This window comes from Coloeus monedula (assembly GCF_965178545.1).
Source record: "Coloeus monedula genome assembly, chromosome: 1".
NCBI lineage: Eukaryota > Metazoa > Chordata > Aves > Passeriformes > Corvidae > Coloeus > Coloeus monedula.
The window spans coordinates 16,097,967-16,122,474 of record NC_138781.1 but is presented as its reverse complement, the minus strand read 5'-3'; the positions used below and the strand labels follow the sequence as shown (position 1 = coordinate 16,122,474).

At 37.1% G+C, this 24,508-nt stretch overlaps 1 protein-coding gene across 1 annotated transcript in view; it reads right to left on the bottom strand.

Annotated features, from left to right (window-relative positions):
* Positions 1–1,720: 1,720 nt before the first annotated feature.
* ODAD2 (outer dynein arm docking complex subunit 2) overlaps positions 1,721–24,508 on the bottom strand; it is a gene marked incomplete at both ends in the record, with an annotated part of 74,183 nt that continues 51,395 nt past the window's right edge. Inside the window, 1 exon segment of the mRNA XM_082295241.1 lies at positions 1,721–1,834. Within this exon segment, the coding sequence (XP_082151367.1) occupies positions 1,721–1,834 (114 nt within the window).

Below are 24,508 nucleotides of genomic sequence, written 5' to 3'. Positions count from 1 at the left end.
TCCTTGAGAGGTCATGTTAAGGACAAGAGTTATTTTTGGGGAGTTTTTTTCCCCTCAACAGTTAGAAAAATAAGCTACCATTTTACATGTTATTCATAAGTGAGACTGTGATAAACTATTTGTATCCACAGCTTCTCTCACAGAAAAGACAAAAATAAAATCAAGCCTCTTCTCTTTCAAATGAATTTGGCAAATAGCATTTATTTTAGAAGTATTTTTGGGTATAACAATGAAGCATATGATACTACTACAGCTGTGACGTCAGTATAATAATATAGACACATTTATTCAAAATAATATACCAGGCCTGTGAGGCAGAGCTGGAAAATACCTAAAATAGCATGGTGGTCACTGGATGCTGATGGAGCTTGTGATGGACCCCATGACTATGTTGGTGTTTGCACTGATCAAAAAATACTACTTGGATTGACATTTTTATTTCCACACTGCCAGCATCTGTCCATAGCTGGCTTCCTTTAAAATAGTCTCTATACCTTCCCTAAGGGGCCAATGCAATTCTCCTTTTTCAGAATTGCACGAGTCTTCCAAAATGAAATTTTAAATGAATCTTCATGTCTGCTTCAGAGAAAATGCAAATAAAAAGGTGGATTGGCATTATGTCTTCCTTAGAAAGTTCTGTCAGTAAGGAAATTAGTCTCCTTGAGAAGTCTTGCTAGTTGGAGGAAAATAATGAAGTTACAAAATGCTTCTAAACCAAGAAAATTGTTCATTATTAAGGGAAATAAAAAAATAATTCAGAAGCAAGTCTTTGACAAATTCAAGTCATTTAAACATTTGCTTTTTTTCATTTTTGTCAGCAGTCTGTGCTTGTAATTAAGACATTACTGCTCTCAAAGAAATACCTCAGCATTATTTGTTTAGCATGGTATGTACAGTGGGTCTGCAATTTATAATATCAATAATAATTTCTGTGGTTTTTTGAAAGCAACTGTAATTCCGAACATAATTTTATATAGATAAAAAGTAACTACATCAATACAATGTTGTCTTGAAAAAATGAAAAAAACCCCACAAAAAAATAATGTGCAAATCTAAATCTAATATTGGATTCTTTATTTAGAGCTGAGTTAAACGTGTTAATTAAAATACATTTCACCACTACTTATAAAATTAAGCACTATTTTGTTTGATGTTGGTAGAAATGGGAAATTTGGAGCGATGTCTATTGCTACAGCTGTTTGCAGTCTTAATATAACACCAGATGTGAGATTCATGTATCTGCATTTTCTGCTCTCCCATGACTCACAAGTGATCAAACATGCAAAAGCACGAGAGGATGACTGGGCAAGTTTATAATGCAGGGAATTTTTCAAGACATTCATAAATTGCTGCATAATCACACACGCAGAGAAGGAAAATTTATTGTTATGTCACAGATAAGCAAAAATATTTATACCCACAATGAATTAAAATTAAAGCATATCAAAAGTAGAAAATGTTTTTGACAAGTCTTAACTGATAGTCTTTTGATGGATTTAATGCTAAAAGACACAGAAAATTAGGTATAAGTATTTTATCAAACCTAGGGGCGACAAACCAATAACTTAAAAACAAACCTAAGTTTCCACAGATTTGTTTTTATTAAATTATCCTCAGCTAGATAAGCTCTGCTATGAAATACAGATTCTAGAAGGAGTAATCATGTATTTAAATGTAGCTGAATTGCTAAACAAGTGTGTTGGTAAAAGCTGCTGAAGCATCAGCCATATTTTGCTTTTTCTGTTGCCAGAGCCAATCTGCGAATGTTTGCTATGCAACCAGCTGCTGCCTCCTGCAGAGTGTCATCTGTAGAGCCTACCATGGCCAGTAGGAGCTAGCAAAAACACAGAGCAGAAAAAACCAAATCAGTGTGCTTCTGTTTCAGTGATGTTCAAATCATATCTAGAACAATGCATGAATTTACTCACACTCCTGGTAAATAAAATACCAACAGTCATATTAACAACACTGCATTAGATATAGGCATGTATCTACTACATGTATACTTCTGTAAACATATATGTATTAACATCCACATAAAAGTGCAATGCACTATATTTTATCATATTTGTCCAGTGAATTGATATTTTCATGTCTTATTTTTTGGTTATTGTAACATGTCTGTCTATTGGTTGTGACTTGGTTTTTTTTATTATAAGGAGAAATTGCACATGTTTTATGTGAGTCACAATTTTCCCCCCAAGGTACACCAGTATAATTGTACATGCTCAAGATTTTTAATAAACAAAGCCATGATTTTTTTTTTTTTTTTTGGTCTTGATCATGAAACTGGTTTCATGATCCTTGTGTCCCATTGACTGCAGTAGGTTTCTTTATTGTCACAGAAAAACACTCATGTTAAACATCTTGAGGGATATAGATCTGGGCATATCAGTCTTAAACATTTGCATGTAGAAGTGAAAAACAAAAGCTCAAGCAAGAAAGGCACCAAACTTCTGGAGCTGCTTTAACTTTTCAGTCATGTGTAGTAGACCCTTTACTCTGGAAATCATTCAAATTTTTCAGTGGAAAGTCCCTGGGAGTAAGGTACTGTTCAACATTAGTATGACAGAAGACAGGCCTTGGTGATAAAACATTTTTACATATCAGAAAACCATTAATAATGGGTTTGGCTCTCACTTCACTGTGTTGCAAGTCAGTGATGCAACTGCAAATGCAATAGAGCTGGAAAAGAAAAGACTCTTGCTTAGCTTAAATCAGCTCCACGCAATCCCCAGATTTCTGAAAATTTGCCAGGCTTAATGTGCGTTCAGGTATTTTGAAGCTCAGACAACTCTAATTAAAACCTGTATTTTCAGTCTGCAATACTTAGGAATCTGTATTCACCCAAACAATGTTGAGTTAAACCACAGAGAAATCTGTTATCACTCAACTCTGGTGCATATTTTTCATACAGCTAAAATATTACACAAAATTATGAACTGCTAAATATAAAAGCATAAATTGAATGCAGACATCAAATTCATACGCTACCTTTTCCTAACCTTCCAGCAGTCGTGAGGCATGGGCCACAGCTGCACACATATGGCATTTACTTAGGGAGATCAAAGCATTTTGTACTTGAGGAAGTATTTGTGTTAGCCAAATGTACAAAACAAGCATCTTTCCAGTCACCTTTCACCCTTTGACCCCTCCATGCAACATGTAAGAGTGCCTGTGATAGGCTTGAATTACATCAGAGAGAGTATTATGTCAATTAAGCATCAATGATAATTTTTTCTAGCAATCCTTCTTAAAATTTCCATTACTGTAATCAGATGTCTAGGTCCAAGTAGCTAGGTAGGATTCTTAAAATATGAACACTTCTGAAAGGATATGCCAGAGTTAAAATGACATGAGAAGAAATGATACAAGAAAGGTTTATGTTCCTATACTTTATTTTGTGTGCAAAACGTGGGCCAGGGTCAGCAACCAGAGAAGTCAGTGGACTTAAGACCAAGGAGACCCCAGGTCTACCTGTAATGATAAAGCTGCTCTACAAAGCACAAAGACCAGAATGCAAGTCGTATCAAATGCCTAACTTGATTTTTTTCTTCAGAAATACTGCTGGATGAAGATCTTTCTTTTTTGCCATTTGCCATGAGCTGATTTCTCACCACCTTAAATTACCAAATGCTTCCTTGGGTGCCTCACAACTTTCTTGTGCAATTTACAGAAGAAAACTGCTATAAATCCTTCATATCCCTGACTCAAACCCAAAAATATGTATGCACATGCTGTTCATATGGTGGTTTTGGTAAGGTTTTAAATTTGGGGGCAAGGAAACTATCTGCCTTATGTGATTATTCATTGCATCTTCACAGATCTAATGCAAGGCTTTTGCAGTGTAGTGAGTGTGGAACTCTAACATCCATAATAATTTCATATATGACTTGTATCCATGTGGAAGAGCAGATGTTCATCACAAAAATAATGTTTCGGAGATACATATCTAGTAGAAACATAGGAAAAAACAAAAATTGACCTTTGCCTTTATTATGACTACACATTAGGTAGGACTCAATTCAAGCTTAATTCTCTCTTATTTTAGCCATCAGTTCTTCCTAGGCTGAAAAGACATAGGAGAATAGCTATTTTTCTGTCTCTTTCCACAGAGAATTCAATATTAAGCAATGACAATAGCTGTAGGGGAGGGTCTGTGCTCTTTGTTGCAGGTGCATTTTGGAAAATCAGGGTGAGGCATCAAAGAACAGAATCCTGCATGACACTGGTTCCAAGGACCCAAACAGATGCCTAAAGAATTAGTGCTACAAATGCAATCAATGCAAACACCAATTTTTACAAAGGTATCAAATACTTATTTTTTCCTTCTGTGTTCAGGGGATCAAGGATCAGTTTCTCTCTAATTTGCTGCTCTTCTAAATCACTTGCCAGTGGTAACTAACATCTGCAAGAACTGCCACGTCATACAAAATCCAGTACTACACTGTTTCTCAGGATTTGCACAGTGAGACTTCAAAGGACTATTCTTGGAAACACTGCCCAATACAGTAGCTGCCTCTAAGGACGGAGGATATACAGCAACATTTGTCAGTTAACCTATTCCTTTTGTACTAACAAAAAGACAGCTGAAGAGAAGATTATAAAAAATGCAAAATATTTCAATAGAAGTAGGTAATTCTGTATTTAGGAATCCAACTTGGAAGATTTTGATATAAATCCTACCTTAAATGAAATAAAAAATTATTATTTTTTTTAATAAACCGAGACATTTATAATTCTTTCACCTCCTGATTATCACTCCTTGACCCTTTCATGGGTTCAGTTCCATTTATTGGCCATTTGGGTCATCCAGTTCAGGTATGGAAATGTGTTCTTAGATAGCATATACAAACTACACCTATGTATTAAGTGTATTTGACAAGAAATCTTTTTCCTTTTTTTTTATTCCAAAGTATTAGTGCAATATGGCACGTCATTTTTCTTGATATAACACCCTTGAACTTCATGTATCCCTTCCCTTTACTGTTCAGGTATTGTTTTCTGACACATGTAAATGTTAACAGATGTGAGAAGCAGTAAAAAAAGCATGTGGTATAAATGCTTCTTTCTGGCACACAAAAGGCACTTTCCATAGACAGAGAAAGCATTTGCAGCGCCATGTAGCCTTCATTTTCTGTTGGCAGGTATCTCTATTCTAAGGCTAGAGTCCAATATTTTTGCACAGTTTGCACGTCACACCAGTAAATAAGCACAAATACAAGCTGTTTGGAGAACTTACAGGGCATATGTAGCATTTCTGGATTCCAAAAGCAATGCACAGCCAAATCATTTAAATATTCAGAACAATTAAGATTTTGCCATTACTACCCCAGAATTGTGATACTATGTTTTGACAACACAATCACAGAGTAATTCAGAATGGAGGTGATCTCAGGAGGTCTCTAGCCTTGTGTCAGGCTCAAAGCAGAGTCAGATACAAAGTTCGACTGAGTTGCCCAGAGTTTTTAAGTCTGATCTTGAAAAACTTCAAGGCTAGAGATGGCACAACATCTTTGGCAACCTAGTGCAGTGTTTGACTGACCTGGTAGGGCAAAAGGTTTTCCCTGTGCTCAGTCAGTTACTCTTGATTTAGTTTATGCTCATTGTTTCTCATCCTCTTGCCATGCATCACTGTGAAAAGCCTAGCCCACCTTTTTGATGACTGAAGTCCCTGTAGGAACTGCAAGGCTGCTACTGAGTCCACTTAAAGCTCTCTCTTCTCCAGGCTGAAAAGGCCCAGTTTCCTTAGTTTCTCCTCATAGAGCAAGTGCTCCAGGTCCTGACCATCCTGGTGGTCCTCTGCTGAACCTATTATGGTTTATCTTTCCCACATCAAAGGCCAAAGCTGGGTGCAGTATTCTAGGTGTGATCTAATAAGTACTGAGGGGAACAATCACTTCCCTCAACCTGCTGGCTGTGCTCCTGCTGTAAGCGTAGTGTTGTGACTTCTTTGCTGTCAGTACACATTGCTGGCTGATGTTCTGCTTTTTGTCTACAAAATCTCCATACCCTTTTCAGTGAAACTGCTCCTCAGCATGGTGGTCTCTAGCCTGTATCACTGCAAACAGTGATGTCTTTCTAGAATTTTTAACTTCTATAAAGAAGTAGCCCAAGGGGGTTTAAAAGCAGAAAAAGCAGAGGTAAGTAGTGTACCAACAAACCCTAAATCTGAAAAAATCTCAGACGGTCTCCATGTACTGGTTACAATAACTTAGAATTACTCACTTTCCTTCAGCCACAGTCACTGCAGCTTCCAGACTTGGAGTGGGGAGGCAGGAAGCATAGGGTGTCCTGTTTTCAGGAAGTATAGAGGTTCGCATGGAATAATCTCTAAATAAGGGGTTAGTCATGGGATGTGTCCACAACAAATTTTCTAAAACAATGGAAAGTGTAAAACAAAGCTGTAATAAAGAGGCTCCCCTGCTCACACAAAACAGATAAAAGATCAGCCTATTCAATACTCCAGAGTCTTGTGAACATGAAAGAAAATTATGAATAAAGAATAACTATATAAAAAAATATTTATGCCCTTTTTGTCCTGGCTTCTTTAGGTTTTCTTCCCTGTAAAGCAAATCTTATTTGAATTTTTCTAATCAGAAGGAAATATGGACAAACTCCTTCAACAAGATTCATATCTATACTGGGAAGCTACTCAGAGTTCAGATAGAGCTTAAAATTCCTGGAACTAAAGACATATACTTCAGTACAACATCTTGTAGATTGACATAGCATTTCCAGTTGGTGGTAGGACTCGCCTTCTTCTTTTTTTTTTTTTTTAAATTTAGATTTAGTATCTGGCTTCTTTTACATGCAACATTTCCTGAAGGATGCTAAATTTCTAGTGCTGTGATTTTCTAATTGCGTAACACTTCTTTTACAAAAAAAGACATAAAAAAGACATTTTTCACGTGTTTTTTATAAATCTAACCTAAAAGAAAAAAAGAATGCTTTAAATAAAAGCATATGGTAGAAGCTTATCCAAGAAAGTATCAGTCTAGATCCAGCCAGCATTTTCTAACTTTCAACACCATATTGCACACTGGAAAATATTAAAGCACCTAGTTTGAGTGTTACGTTACACATATTCCTATGAAAATACTTCTCATAAAATTAAATTATAAATAATAAAACATACTCCACAATCAAAGCATAATGAAGGTTAAGCTAAGTCACTGTTTCTAAACTAAAATTCAGGCCAATTTCCTGATTTCCCCTTTCAGCTGAATGAAAGGGTAAGACAACATGTACCATACCCAGACTCTTAAGAAGAAGATGCTCATGTAAGTTCTGACGTGTTTTTGTTTTCTTTTTCATTTCTCAGGGGGCGCAAAGAAAACAGATTTCAAACTAAAGTCCCATGCACTAGGTAACACTCTGAGCTAGCAGCTGTACAAAATCCAGTACCAAGAAATTCCAGTAAAGGGGAAGGATGGGCAGGGCTGACACTCACTGTGCTGATTCCCCCTTGCACAGGGTCTCTCCTCTCCAGGACTAAAGTCAGAGCAACCTCTAGTGCAGCCTAGTTCACTCATTCTGAACATAAAGAGGTAAAACTGAAGCTCTCTGGCTGGTGTGGGAGAAATTCTGGGAAGATTACACCTGGTTTCTTTTCCTTTCTTGTCCTATTTCTGTCTTTTCTCTCTCCCATGAAGCACATCTCCATTCTGGCAGCCACAGGAAAAGGACAACTTTCTGAATCACTCAAGAATGGCTGGGGGGTATGAGGAGGTCCAAAGGATGCAGCTTGGGCTAAGGCACACCTGAACGCAGTGGCAGCTGGCAGGCTGGCCAGGAACTGTCTCTTCTTTCTCATCTTTCCCTTCCTCCCTCAGGAAGAGTACAGGAGCCAGAAAACCTGTGCACTTCCTGCAAAGAGGTGCAGGACTTTAAGTTATGATGAGAATAAACTTGTCTGCAGTTTGTTGTGCACTTAAACCATCTCAACTTTCTCAGGACTTAGGACAGGTGACTCATCCTTGGCAAGTCATTTTTCCTACGTGACTGCCTGTGACAAAACGACTGTTGGCAAGATGAATCCCACAAAATACCAGGAAATGAGGGAAGAAGAAGAGTAGGGCTTGATAGTCTCAGTAAAGGATTCTGAATATATGATTACTGGTACTTTACCATGAGATGTTTACTATTTTGTTAGAATAAAGAGCTTCAGTGAGCTACAACAGATTTTACACCATGATAGATCTGAAGTTTAAAATCCTTCTGGGTACAGCTTCATTTTTCCATTTTTCCTACCTGCTGTCCATTTTTGTCTATTTTGTTTAGCCCCCTCTTTTGTTACAACTAAACTGAAAGGCATTTGGGACAAGGGCCATATTTCTTCAACATCTGAATTGTAACAGCACTCTTGAAAAGAAATCTCTTGACCACAAAATAATAACATACAAAATAAGAATATAGTTGTCATACTCACTAATATGGTTAAATGTTGCACTGCATTACTTTGGAGAAATACATACAACCCGAATGCCTAAAGGGAATTATAATACGGTACACACACACATACTTGCAAATGTTTATACAGCTACAAAATATGAATAAACTCTACAGCTCTTTCTCCACCTCATCTATTTTACTGTCCATTTCTTACATAGTTATTTAGAGAAGGATTCCCTCCTTCTCTGCAAAGACATAATAAATGGGCAGAGAACTGTGAATATCAATGTCAAGGAGAAAGTCAACAAAATGCCAAATGGTGAAATATAGAATAGTTTAAAAACTGCAAATTTGCAGACAACTTTAAAATATACTAAATTTAAAGGTTTTCCCATCTCAGTTGGCTACTTACAGGATTTCAGAGGAATATTGACAACTATTCCAGGTGTAAATCTAACTACACATAAACATATAATGCAAAGATGAAGTAACTAAATAAAAGTAGTGATCAAAATAATTTCTAATCTTTGTTTAAAAGGTACAATTATATGTAACTAATTGAAGACCTTAAAGGCAGACAGCTTGAATCTACATTCAGCTGTAAGATGTTTGGTGCGATATTAAGAAAGAATTCAATTATCATGAACGTTCCAGTGTACAAAAAGTCTTATGGGATATGAAATTCATCCCATAAAAAAACAATTGGCAGATATGATAATCCAAAAGTGATGAAGCCAAGGGTCTCACAGCATAGTTTTATTTGAACCACTTTCTGTATTTTATTTTTATTTCATTGTTGTTTTCAAAAGAAGATTAACATATAAAAGGCTTTTGGTGGCATAGAGAGAATAAATAACTTTTTCTGTATTTTCAATAGAGTGACAGTTCAATTTTTTTTTTTTTAATTTCATGGGAAATAAACTTTATTAAGATTAAATTATGAGCCTGCTTACTTATTATATGGAATGGACATTCTAAAAAGTGAACTTATGTCATGGATGTCCCTTTCCTTTCATAATTTACTTTGGCTCAGGAACATGTTGGGGACTATCCTTCCTTTGTATCATTGCAAGCCTGATCAATTTTTCTTCTTTGTATTTCCTGCTCCTTTTCCATACTTACCTTTTTTTCACTCTTTGCTTTCCTTTTCATTTTGCAGGAGCATGACTTTTACCTTTCCCTTCCTTCTCAAACATTACTGAGGAGGTAGTATAGGACATGGAGAAAGAATTGTTAATTCAGTTTTGTTTCAAATTTGTTAACATTACTATGGATAGAAATACTATAAATTTGCCTATCTCTAGCAATCATACGAAGATTATATAAACCTTAATCAGGGGAAGTTGCAAATAAACTATCAGCTGCAAGTCAGAGGAAAAAAATGAGGTTTAAGCTGTCCTTAACCCTGACATTCTGAATGGTTCTGCCTGATTTCTCAGCAATGCCCTGAAAACATGATGTGAGTTTTTTTCCTTCTGGTTTGTCTGATATTCCTGAAATGCACTCTAACTATTCTGTCTTTGAAGACAACACTGAACTGCAGTAAAGGGACACTACAGTTTTCAGACTTTTAACAAATTTTGCCGTGTTTCTCTCATGTGCATCTTATCCTGAGAAGAGGGGTCAGAGAGCATAATCTGACTGCACCAGTATTTTAAAAGTGTGTTAGATCTATTGGTATGCATGAACTGACTTGAAACTCTCTTCTGTATTCAATTGCAGGTGCTGATTTTGATCTCTAAAGTTAATATAGCTTTAGGTGCAATGGTCTAAAGGTCTGTCTCTCTTCCTATATACAATCATTATAATCAAAACCAGTGAGGTGCTTTTGCTAGTAAACCTTACATATTAAAGTCTGGGGATAAAAGCAGGATGTTCTCCTTGTGAATTTGTACAATAGCATTTATTTGAAATAAGGAGCCAGGGTATTTTAAAATTGTTTGGTTTTTTTTTTTTTTTGTGGCACACAAGAAGACTGTTCTATAGTCTTATGTTTTAAGATGTGGGGGTGGCAACAGTGCATACATTTACATAAACTGGAAGATGAGTGGTACTGTTCAACATATAATCTGATTTTAGACAAGTAAATGTACTAGAAAATGTTCAATTAGAACTCGGGGTAAATAAATGTATGGATGGTATGAACACAGATCTGCTCTATTCATACAAATGTGAAACTGAATGTGATGAAGCAAGAAAAGATCTGGGGCTGTTCATGGGCAAAGGTACATGTATAGTCCATGAACATGAATAGGTTCATTCATACTGGTAAGTCTAAATGTATGATATCAGAAAATTAAATGTATGATACCATTTATTTGCCAAGATTCTCAAACTGCTTTTTTTGTTACTAGAGAAAACCAGATTATTTTATACTACGGAGTCAACTTCCTATAACCAACCCAAATTTCTTTATGAACAGTCTGGTCAGTTGTCATAGATATATTTACAAGTGCTGGAAATTTGTGTGCTTTTTAAAAGTCTGTGTAGTGGAAAAACATTACCATGTACACTTACTGTGTCAGATACATACTTTGGTTTTTTGGTGATTAAAACAAAGGGAGTTGCTTGAATTAGCACTCCAGTCAGGCCATAGTCAACCAAAGTATTTTTGATTTGCATACAGTTCTTTAGAGGGGAGTTAGATATTTTTTCAAAAATAAGCAAAACATCTCTCCAAAGCCTCTCAAGGACTCTGTCCACAAAGTGCTTGAATGGCTGCTGGTTTTTGGAAGCTTTGTGAGATCACAGACTTTTAAAAATACTGCGTAGCATGCAAACAAGCAAGCAATAATACCTGTCTGACTTGTGTATGTCAGCCAGGAAATATTAGAGAGCTTGACTGCTTCCTTCCCCTCTCTAAAGTTGTAACTGTGAAGTAGGGAATGAAAAATTAATTGAGGTTAAATTTAAAACTTTCTCTGATTAGAGCAAAAGCCTCTTTCTCAATTTTTTTATTAAATTTTCAACTTCAATTCCAAGCTTCAGGTTTTGGAAATGTTTTTGGCTTATTCATTTGCTTGAGCTTTTTTAGTTCTATAAAAAGAAAGTTATAGTTGTGCTTGGGCAAGTGGAGGTTGTACCACATGCGTAAAAGCTTTGCTAAAGCTGGTTAAAGCATGCGGGGGAAGATGTGAAAACTAATTTTCTAAAACCATGCAACTCTGTGCTTTGACACAGGGAAAAAAAAAAATCATGTGAACCTTCTACCTGAATTCTACTGCAGAAGGTAAAAAGAATCACAATTTAAACCTGGTGTGGTGGTTACTTTGTCTCTCAGGTAGGATGAAATGGTTGGAGTTAACCAGCTACCCAAGACATTATTTCAAAACACTGGGCAAGCACAAGAACATTACTGACCACATGTTGGACTTTCTTGGGTGAGTATGTTTGGGGCATTCTGCCACCTAATAATAACAATATGTGGAAGTTGGTTTAAGAGAAAGTACTACTCCCACATGGGGAATGTACTCTCTACTTCACCAGCTCCCCACTCAAACATGCTACTTTTTCATTTAAACAGTGCATCATGGGCTTGATTCATGATGACAATTAAGAAACTTAACATCCTTCCCTGAACAGAAGTATCTTTATGCAGAATATTATAAATTTTGTGAAAGAGTGGTTTCTCAAAATACAATTCCCTCATATGAATTTCTGATGCTGAAGAATTAAACAGACTATCAGTTTCTCCCCTCACACTCCAGGATGTCAACAAAAATTTAAAGATAAATAACACCTATATTTAACTGCAAATTTTATGAGGATTCTTGGATTATGAGACCAAGAGCAGAAAGATTAACAGAAACAGCCTGATCAATCAAAGTCAGGGTTTCATGGTGTCCCCAACTGTATCTTACATTGAACATTTTTCTGTCCAAATTGTTTGCAAGGACTTTATTGCCTCACCCAAACATTTGGACATCTTTTCAGTTCTAACCAATAACTACTGGCAGTCCCTCTGCACATGCAGTATGCAAAACTGTTCAGTGTAGCAAATCCATGAAAGGGAAAAACTTTGCAATGAGCTGTGATGTATTTGCACAGGAGATTTGACCTCCATGGCTCTGCACTGTGAATTGCAGTTTGCAATTGTCTCTGCACTACCATGGAGAACTGTACTGTCAGCAGTTTGCGACCCCACCATTTACCACCCTTCCCATTATCATTTATGAAATACTAAATGACAAGATCCCCTGGCTCCAAAACTTCATCCTAATTCTTACACTTTGATTCCTCAGTTTTAAAGAGTTATTTATCCTCTTTGGGACTGTGCCTTCTCACCACATAGCATTTTAACTTCTTTAACAGTTCGTGGTGAAGAGTGCTGCTCAATGCTTTCTTAAAATCCAAGCATGGTCAATTCCATTCTTCCAAACAGTAACAGGATTATTGCACACAAATAGAGTGTATTGGGTTGACCCTGAGTTGATGGACAGTCTTTAAGACCAATTACGCTTCTCACAATTTACATATTTAAACCGCACAGAAAGGCGGGACTTCCCCCTTTTTGGTCGGAGCTCGCCTGCTGGGAGGTGGGGGCAGCTCGGGGCCTCCCGGCCCCGCCGGGCCCGGCCGGGCCGGGGCCACTGCCCCTTTCCCCCTCTCCCCACGCTGTGGCACGATCCCTGGGTGGCTGGGGGGGGGCTGCCTCAGAGCCACAGGCAGCTAAACCCAGCCATGGACTGCTCACAGCTAAACCCATCCAGCGCGGCTTCTGGGGACCGGCGGGTCCCTCTCCTCTCCACGCGGAGCCGGCGGAGTCAACGGGAGCCGGCAGAGCCTCCTGTCTGCAGCCAGCACACTTCGTGCTGAACTGAAGAAGACACCACGCAGCCAGCAGCACAGAGGGAGCGAGGCTTTCCCCACCGTAAAGCCCGAACAAGAACACCCTTCAGCATGGCGGTGTCAGAGTCAGAGAGAAAAAGAAGTGAGTCACATGGGACGGAGCTGGAAATGGCGACGGGAGAAAAGAGGGCGGGGCCGCGATTCTGGCGGGCAGCTTAAAAGAAACCTTCTTGCATGCCGTGGTAAGAAATTGTAATACCACAAACTGTTTGTCTCTTTAATCCATTTGAAGAACATGGGGGGATGGAGTATCTTCGTGTGCCTGTGAAGATTGTGAAGAATGCCGATGCTAGGCTTTATAGTAGTAAGAGGCTGTTAAGAGACTTGTGGCGAAGAAGAGCCTTTGTGTGCAGGACAAAAGAACTTATCCTTAAAAAGATGAATAACCCCATGTGATGGCCCATGTTTTGCAGTGTGAAGGAACTGTGAGATTTTTCATGGGAGAGATGTTCTACACACAGCAGATTGTTTGTTTCCGGGCGGATCTGCTGTTAGTGGCAGTTTGGGAACCACGTGCAACTGAAGGAAAAACCTTTTTTTCCCTTAAGCATGAGAGAGAGACTTTTCAAGAACTGGAACACTGACTAACATCCCATGTTTTGTTATCCCTTGTGTGAGCTAGGTAAAAGGAGAGAAGTGCTGGCTGGAGGGGGGGGGGGGGATTTGCTTTAATTTTGTTTTGTTATTGTCTCTTTACTTTTAGTTCTATTAGTAATAAAGCTTTTTCATTGTACTGCAACTGTTTAAGGTTTGTGCCTGCTTTGCTTTTCTCCTAATTCTTATCTCACAGAAGGAAAACAAGTAAGTAATGAATATTTTGAACCAAAACCACTACATTTAATTGGTGTTTCTGCCCGGTTTCGAACTCAACCCGCTACATAGAGTAATCAACTGATGGAAAGACAACATGCTTTGAGAAGCAAAAGACTAATAAAATATTCTCTATACCATGAATGTTCAGTAGATCCAGTGCAAAAGTATGACAGACCTTTTTTTGGATATATACACAGTCCCTTAGCTTATAATGCCTCTAGAGTCCAGCAATTACGCCTCTCTGGAATTCTGAGAAGGAGCTAATCAAGTCTAATTAATGTTTTATTTGTGCAGATTGCACAGATACAATGTAAGAGATAAAAAGAGCAAATAAACCTGGATTCATCCCACACACCTGTGGTCAGGGTAGACAGTAGACAAGAACTGGTGAAAGACAGGACCTTCAAAGGGGCAGTTTTTATTTAAAGTGTTCTAAAGACCTTCTTGATATTTTAAACTTTTCTCTATTTCCACAGAACCCTAATTATGTATCTTAGCCTGAGTCCAGTATTTGGAATTGTCATACCTATATAGCAGTATGGAAGCACCTTTTTGAGTTGCTGTTCTCCCAATTCTATGTCATGGAGAGGTTTTTTATTTTTATCTATACCTTCAACACAAATGCAATGAGTAGACTAGAATGAACCCAAAGGCACCATCTATCTAGCTTTACAGTTTCCCTAAATCCAAAGGTAGCATATAATTTGCAGTGCATCAGACTCTTTTGGTAATTAAATAGTGTTACTGGCTAATATTCTCTCACTTTAACATTACAATTTTTTCTTCAAAGCTTCCAGAGATCAAGAATTATCATAAACCATGGCAAGAAATTCTGCACTGACTAGCAGCTGATAAATACAGCCAGTAATTATCTTTGCAGATAAAAGCACCATTAATTAAAATAAAATTTTCAATAAAATGAAATCATATGGACTTTCACTCATAGTCCAGGAGAAGATACATTTTAGCTTTTACATGCTACTGATTGTTAAATGAGCATAATTGCATCAGCAATTCATATCCTGTCCCTGCCCTCACTCAAGTCAGGACAGAATTCTCATCAGCCTCATGCCACCTGGCAGCCTTGTCAGGTGTTTAGATTTGATGCCAAAGTACAGAACACTGACTAGGAACATTAACACTAGAGCCCATCCCATAATCCACACACTTGAAATGGACTTTTCCTTAGTATCTTTACCTTGAAAGCAACATCAGTAAGATGTGCCCTATCACTTAAAAGATACCACAGAGCGCTCTTTGAAATGGCGACATAAGAGAGATTACAATGAGTAGGGCTTGAAGCCAAGCTGAACTGAGTGATTGATTCTACAGGAAGAACTTTGTTCTTGGTATTTCTTATGTTCAGATTCTTTGAATAGCTCCTTACATTCAAGGAAACTATTTTTGATCAGCTGAATGTCAAAAATAATTACCTGGCATTCTGTCTTTACACATTAAGCTCAGTGTCTCTCAATTAAGAAAACTAATTTTATATCTGACAGTTCAGCTAAGATATTTTTCCATAAACATAAAAATATTTTAATGCTTTTTTTTCTTATTATTGCCAAATTAGAAAGAAATGATTCACACAGTCACAAGGATAAGACTGGTGCAGGGAGCTAAACAATTGCAAGAAGCTGCTCTGTGTATTTCTGTGGTTTGGAAATAGTGCCAAGTCGGAAGGAAAAGACATTCTCTGCATTTTCTAAAGCAAGATAAATACAGAAAAGAAATATAGATGAAAGATGGAACTGCTATCTGTGGATTCTGCCAGATTCCTTGGCTTTTTGGCACACCTATTGAAGCTGGCAGACTTAGCCAGTAGCAATCTTTTCCATTAAAAGGAGCAGCATATATTTTGATTTAACATACTTTGTTTGTGCATTTTTAAGCTTCAAAAATGTCTATTCAAATTTTTTTTAATGCTTCCTTCTGCACAGTTGGCTGCAATTGCCCTTATTTGAAATGGCTCATTTATCACTAAAAGAGCTGCAGGGCACAGCTACTGTTAAACAGCTCCAACAAACGTACAGCTTAGTGGGACAAGCTTCTTTTTATAAGACTAAAAGATGTTTAAAATGTGCCAAGAGGAGCTTTATGCCAGCCTCTAGGTTTGTTATCCAAATGTTACAAAATTAGAGATCTCCTGAAGCACAGAGTTTGGGCAAAAAAAAGCTGATCTCCCTTAGGCTGCTGTTTTTTCCCATCCACAGTCAGCCAGATTTTAACAGAACACTTGCTACATATCATAAACTTCAGTAATGTGAAATTTTGAAAAAAGTAATCTAAAGTCTGAAGCTTAATCTATACTAAAGCCAAACTTCATTACCTTTGTCAGTGGTGCAAAAGCAGAATGTTTTACATAAAAGTACCCTTATTTTATGAATGGTGACATTTTGCTTATTATAAAGGTAGAACAGCTACTGATTTCTGTTTCCTGGAGCTGAAACTGTAAGCAAAATGTTTCAAGCAACCTGGCAGTTGCTAACACAAAAGAAACTGGTGTCACACTGTCAATTTACATTAATCCTTCTGAAATGGAATAAAATATGCTACTGTGGGACTTAGTTTATAAAATCTCTTATATCCAAAATTTAAGTGTGATGTGATCAATACATCTGTGGGTGAAGGGATTTGGTATATTTTCTGTAGACAACAGACATGCAGAAATTTTGGAATCTAGTGCCCTCTTTCTTGATGTCCAAGAACTGTAACAACTGTTACAAAAAGCAACAGGCATCAGCTTGGAGTATGTGCCAGACACGCCATATCTCCAGCCTGAACTGTGGAGCCTGAACAGAGCAAACCATTACAGTTACAAAGGGGGTTCTTCTAAACTTAAAATTACAACATAAATATGTAAATTGCAAATACATACTATTATACCACAATAGTAGTATTGCATAGATATTACATGAAATATTTTGGATTGATTTATGAAGATATCTTAAACCTTGCTTTATAATGTAAAACTCCACATTGTGTATTTAATGTTCTCACCAAAGGTCCCCACAAGAAAACAATCAAACCTGTTGCCAAATAGTTGTAAAGAAGTAGGTGCCAGTGCTTTTGCATTTCATATTCTATACTCCAGATAAATATAGTATGTGATAAAAGGTTGGCTTTAGAATGTTTTCAGTAGAAATTACCAGTAATTGTCTTCCATGTTTTGTAATTCACATCTATTTATTTCAGAAAGATGGTCTTATGAAAGTCTTTGCACATAAAATGGTTAGCCAAAACTTCTTGTAGGGATTTATGACTTTAGCAAACAATGACCAGTTTTCTGGAAGCTCTGCACAATAAATTACAGAAATTGTATTTTTTAACACAGTCATTATAAAAAACCTTCCAAATATGAAATCTTTGTTTTCCAATAACTTTCAGAAATTGTGGTTAAACAAACTGGTTTTATATCTTGGAATATTACAAGGGAATAGAAGAGCCTAACCTTCCTGCCACTAAGAACTAAACTCAAAAAGCACTAATATCTCCTATTAACTCCACACAGGGTTCAGAAGATACATTATAGCTGTTATGCCTTCTTTGCCGAATAAACCAAAACCAACCAACCAACAAGCCCAAGCTGAACACATCCACCCTCTCCCCACCTCCCCTCCCACGCATCTCTTGAGGCTTTAGTCTGATGAAAAGACAAATCTGATGGACTAATTAAAAAAAAAAATATTAAGAGGTATGATTATACAAATCAAGTCCCATTCTTAAGGCATGAGTGTCTTCTTTGTCCACTTTATTGTACCAAGAAGTTGAAATTTGTTTTTCAGTATCCCTGGTGATGTTCTTATAAGCTACCACAACTGATATTCTAGAAGGCATCTATTATTATTTTGGAGTATTAAGAAAACAGAGCACTTCCATGTAGGGCAAATAATAGCATAAACCAGACCACAGAGTAAAGCAGTTTTATGCATGGGTAGGTTGGGTAGACACTTTCAAGGATAAAAAAATATCAGAACATGAACGAATAGCCTGATCATCTGCATTTCGGGTATGTACCTCAATCATTAAGTTAATGGTTCCTCTAGCCCAAAAATAATTAGTTCTGTATGTACAATGGAACAAGAACAGGAGAAAATAGACCTTTTCATAGTGCAGCATAGAAAAATATCTTTAAATAAATTTGGAAAATAAAAGCTGCTCAGAACAATGCAAAGCTCAACAGAGACTAATTTACTTTGACTTCATGTAGCCTTCAGCACAGGCACACACATGCAAAAACCTGCCAACAGCACCAGTTATGGTTCCCATATGGTGTGAGTGCGTTAAAGTCTGGGTGACTGGCTACCATCCAGTTGTTCTAGATTTTTACAAAAAGCTTACAGTCAGTATTCGTTATTTATTTTTTACTGAAGATGACCGAGTTGCAGATACGAATTAGCAGTAATTGTATCCTGGTTTTCTTGAACTATGAAATATGACCATTTAAATATTTTACATAATTTTTCTAGCACTCCATTCCTATCTGTTTGTTCACCTCCACCTCGTTGTGTGTTACATTTAAATTGAAAGTTTTCTGGAGTCATCTTCTCATGTGGGTACACATTTCTCCCTAGTGAAGTGAACTACTTATCTGTGATCAATGCCTTTAAGCATCATCACAGTACACAGAAATAAATGCGTAAATAGAAAAATTAGTAACTTTACTATTTCTTAGTTAATTAGTTCAGAATTCAAGCAGAAACTTCAAGTCAAAATATCAAGGGATCATCATACTGGAAATCAACTCACTGGGAAGATCTCCTTAAATCTTTTAGAATATTTATGTACCATCTGATTGGGTACCTGCAAAGGTAGAATTTCATTGACAGGCAGAACAGGCATTTTTAGCTTCAAAGCCACTGGTATTCTTTTCACAGGCCTTAATACACTTATGTCTCTATAATTCAAAAGTATCTACCACTTTCTCAGCCAGTAAACTCCTTCAGTTTTCTAATGAATCTTATCTCTGCTAAACCTGCAATCCTCTACTGTGGAAAGGCAGTATTTTGTTTTAAAGACATTACAAGAAGAGTCAGTATATTGGTCTCTGAAAATTTTCCTTTCTAAAACAATAAAATGCTTGAATATATTTTGTGGCTGTTTTTGAATTGTGAATTATTCTTAAAAAAATGAGAGCTAAGTCACCTGACATTTATTAAGTGTTTTGACAAAAATTAAAACATGATTTCATCACCTGAAAAAAAAAAATCAGCTTATATCACAAGGTCTAAATTCACTGGTGATTTTTACTTGTGTTCATGAAGGCCAACATTATAGCATGCAAAGATTTAACCTGGGGATCCGTTTCCAAAAAGACATGAAAATCAAAGTACAAAATTGGCCAAATATGAACTTTGAGGGCAATACTGTGGACAAACAGAATAATGAAAATCTCTGATGTTCAAGCAGAGCTTACACAGAAACAGGGAAGTTATTTTACCTGATTTAAGTATTCATACAGGTATTACTGGAATACTGAATTTTTTTCTAAGTATGTTGCAACTCAGTCCAAAAAGGGAGTTCAAAAATAAAAAATTCAGAACTGACATACAAATATAATTAAAGAATTAAAAAGATAGAAATTCCATCAGTGATTACACTTGCTTAGCTAATTAAAAATACGACACTGAGATAAGCAATTTAATTTTTTTCAATAAGAATGTATATGAGAACAGAAGTTATATAGGGCTTGTCAGTTTACCAAGAAAATGTGTCATACATGTAACTGTATAAGATAAAGCTAGACAAACCTTAGCCTACAAACAAGGTGCAAATGTTTTTATGGGGAAGGTATTTAACTACTGGAACAAGTTATGATGTCTCTGGTGGATTTTCCATCGCTGGAATTTTTTAAGTAAAGAGTCAGTGTTTTTCTAAAAGATATACTCTATTCCAAACAGAAAAAAATGAAGCAATGTCTCTGGTTTGCATGAGCAAGGCTAGTCAGACTGGGTCATTAAAATGATCCTTCCAGTATTATAATGTATGGACCTACAACTATGTAACGTGAGAACAGTGTCCAGTTTACCAGACTATAATAAATATTTTAAATATTGGCACATTACCAGCACTGCAACTTCCCCTGTACCACCAGCTTGTCAAAAATCAACATCCAGGAGGATATTAATTTAAATTCAGCTGTCTGAGAGCTGGCTGTTTAGTCTGAGCTAGTCACCTAAGTCCTTTCTATATTCAGTGGAGAAAATTAGACACTTTCATGAGTCTATTCCTTGCAGATATCTTGGGCATCTATTTTCAGCTAGGATAAGTCTGCAGGTGTCTCTCTCTTTCCATTGACTACAGAAGGTGTCTTAGTTTAGACTATTTAAACTCCATACCTAAAAGTGGCCAAAGTTAGATGAAAGGAATCCATCCTTAATACTCCAAAGATCTCTTTCAAAATCCTTGGATTCAAGTTAGTTAGATCCACTAATTTAAAACATCTGGCAATATTAGATCATACTCAAAGTGTGCTTCAGTTACAGCTGGGATTGAGTTTCATCACCACCATAGCAATATAAATTCAACTCATCTGTATTCTTCTAGGAGAAGAAAAATTAATATTTTTAATAGCTCTTTCTTATTGCACTCTTAGTCAGAATTCTTTCATTCCTATCTAATAATGAAATGGACTGTAAGCTCATTTTTAAGTTCTCCACTGCCTTGGATGGGATTCACCCCATTAAGCATAGATACCTACAGCATAGATGTGCAGATCTGACCTTTGAACCTGCACTGCAACTACAGCTGAAGGAGACCACAAAATATTGCCAGTAGAAACCAAGGTGCCTTATCTTTGCATAAATGTCCAAATTAAGAGAGGTGAAACAGTAAAAACCTATTCGTCTTCCTTGACTATTTATGAATTGGGATGACTATTGCACTTTGGCATGTGCACAGTGTAAACATTTAAAGTTAAGATGAATTACTAATTTGATGAATTTTGTTTTTCCACAGCCTGATTTTGGCTGCTTATTTTCTCTTGTTCTAACTTTTTTCATTACTTTAATAATCTCCTCAGAGACTCCTCAAAGTCTCATTAGCCTCATAATAAAAGACTTGCCTCAACTCTGTAGGTGATGAGGCCATTCAAACATCCTAGGCCTTCTCTACAAAGAAATAATAATCATCATGATTGTGATCATCATCATCATTCACAAAAACAAATCCTTTATATCACTTAAAATGTGAGAAATTAACTTCTGCAATAGTAGAAATTAACTTCTATAAGAGATTATCTTTCATCTTTCTTCATTTGCAAAGGAAGAATGACCAGGAATAATCAGCTACATATTTTTCAACTGTATATACTTTGAATCTTTTTTCATCTCTGAAGCTTTTTAGAAGGTATGTGATGAGCAGTTGCATGAGTACCCATCCGACCACACCACCATCCTCACTTGCTCATTTCCGAAACAATCCAAGTCTACATCTTGCCAACATGACCAAGAAAAAGAGTGACTCTAGCACAGAGTAGCATTGTATTAGCTTGACATGGTCTGTAGGATACAGATTTAAATATTTTTTTAGCATCTTCTGATGACTTTAATTCTTCCTTTAAAACATGTTTACACTCATCTTTTCACTACTCAATTATCTGCACTTCCTCAGTCTCCCATTTCTTCCCCAGTCTTTTTACAATTCATCTTACAAGGGCATCTCTATAACAAACCTGTACTCTTTAGCTCCCAGTTAGACATGTTCATGAACGAGCTTGATTGTTCTAAGATTCAGCAGCAGGCAAATATAGGTGGACATATTTGTTCCCCTGCAATAGCCTTAAGGGTAATGTTCTGCTGTTTTCCTGAAGACTGTGGTGATGGCTTGGTGATACTTCCAGTTTCCTGTGAATTTTCCTATTTCTCTTGTCTGTAACAGTGACGGACTCAAAGTGTAAAGAATGTTGCCTGATATTCCTGCTTATCTCAGCTGTAAACTGCCAAATCCTCACTGGATTTCTCTTCTCCCTTGGTTTGTGGATGGCTATCTCCCAGTTTTGAATTCAAATTCATACTTGTTCCTTAGTTTGATGTCTATCAATTTCTCCTGCTGTCTACTGTCCCACATGTCATTACTGGATCTTTGAAAATGCAAATCTATTTTCCAGCACAGCCATGAATTTTTACTTCAGAAAGAGGAAATATGTTCTGGTGTTTGGCAGAAAGAAAGCATTGATTCATCTGTCACAGGTCATAACCATTGTTCCATTCCCAGTCATAAGAACATTGATCGTGGAATTGAACATAAAAGAAAAATTTCATAAACTGCCTTTCTAAACATTCTCAAAAATCCCCGTTTGTCTCCTCAGAATTTCACATGGCAGCTGACATACACCAGTGATCCCAAGCTTTTTATACAGACTCACTTGAGAAAACTGAATGTATTTTGGGTGCAGTTACAAGTAGGTGAAAACTTACAACACTGGTTCTCTCACAACTGTTGTTTTGCAATTAGCAAATACTGTTTGAAGCAGTGGCAAAATGTGAAATACAAGAATCTGATTAAAATTACTTTCTGTTTATAATTTTATTACTGGTTTCCTGGACAAAAGCATGTATATACACATTGAGTAGGGAATGGTCAGAAAGTCTAACGCTTTGAGAAAGTCTCTGGCCAACTGTTCAAGCACTCAGCAACTGTGTCATTCACACAGGCTAAATGTTTCCCTGAAGCATCACACATTCTTTGTATGTGAACACAGCACATGAACATGTGCTGAAGAACACCTGGGAATAGGCATGTATTGCAACCTAGTCAGAACTACAGAGGCTGTGACAATAATCCAACTGGGCATGATCACTGAAACACCAGATATCTGGTAAAAGATGAAAAAATATCAAACAAATCCAAACAAGTTTCCTAGAAAAAATATGATTGGTCCTGGAATAACCTGTACATAACAACTTCTATACAAATACAAAGTATGCTTTCAGTCAACTACTCACTGGAGAGACTAGAAGAATGAAAACACCCAGACATTCTGTCATCACTGCAAAGCACTGAGCAAAGATATCCAACGGTGCAGACACAGTGCTGCAACTACTGTCTCCCCTGTGCTGGGCAGACCAACTGCATAGGCCAGGCAAGACTCAGCACTGTACTAACTCTTGCATTTGAGCAACTAAATCTCCTCCACCCACTCTTCTTGCCATCTGGGAATGCCTCTCTAGCCTTTCTGAAACTCCAGTTATTGATTCGTGATGGCAATTCCAACAGTGCCAGCAAGGGAGTCAAGCTTGTAAGTGCTGGATTGGTCATCTGTGCCCTGAGCTGTCATGGTGCATGTGCTGATTTGCTTCACGATCTGCTCAGCTCTGGCAACACAGAACAAAAGCACTTGGACTAGCACATCTAGAAAAACGATCATAGGTCCAACAGAACATAGTGTCTCAGACTGCCCACCACATTTCACTTACTTGTCCTCACTGGACAGGAAACACTATGTCTCACTGGTCTGGTATATCTTTCAAAAAGGTCTATTTGTTTCTTCACTTTGCCTTGCCATTTTACGTATAACACAACACACAAACATCAGGAAGTGCTTGGAAACATTACAGCAGGATAACTGCAAATTAAATCAGACTTTATTTAGAGTTAGAAACTCTAAATGACCATAGGTGTTGTCCTCTTGTGGGTAGGAGAATTCCATACCCTGAAAACCAAAGACAAACCGAACGAAATACTTTTTGTAAAATGGATATACCTATGCTGCAGTAGTAATACTAGAAAGCAAATCATCTGACACTGATCTCCATGCTATCAAAGCTAGATAGGTAAGAAAGCTCAAGACAGCTCAAGAGACCCAGCTCCGATGACTCTCACTGCACTTCTGTCACTTTATGATCTAGGGAGAAGAGGCTGAGGTATAGGTTTTTCACAGACTATTAACCTGAACTCCTGACCTACTGGCTATGTTCACTCTACCATGGCCCAAGATCCTGTTAGCCTTCACCTCTCCCAGGGCACCAGGCTCATGTTCAACTTGCTTAACCTCCACTCCAGGTCTTTTTCAGAACTGCTACCCTGGCTGAGAGTCTCAACATGCAGCTGCTTCCTGTCACACTACTAATGCACATCTGCTTGTATGACACAAATACATGTGTGTACTGGCAAACATGGGATTCAGCCATATATTCTCTCGTGTTCAGGCCATCCATCAGTTATGAGAGGCACTTCCACTTTGGTTCTGTAATGAACCACATACAACACATTCAAACACTTGTCCACCCTAGTACAAAAACACAAGTTTCTTGTACATGAGAAGTGCACCCTGGATAAAAAGTTTAGATGTAACAAACATGATCCAGGTTTATTTTGCAGCTTTTGTCTTTCTTTTTTCTGTTTTCAGTTCCGTTTTCAGTTCTGTTTTCTCTTCCATATCATATTATAGGCAATCCAGAATATTGTGAATAATCAAAAACATTAAACACTTGCTATACTTTTCTGTACGTCC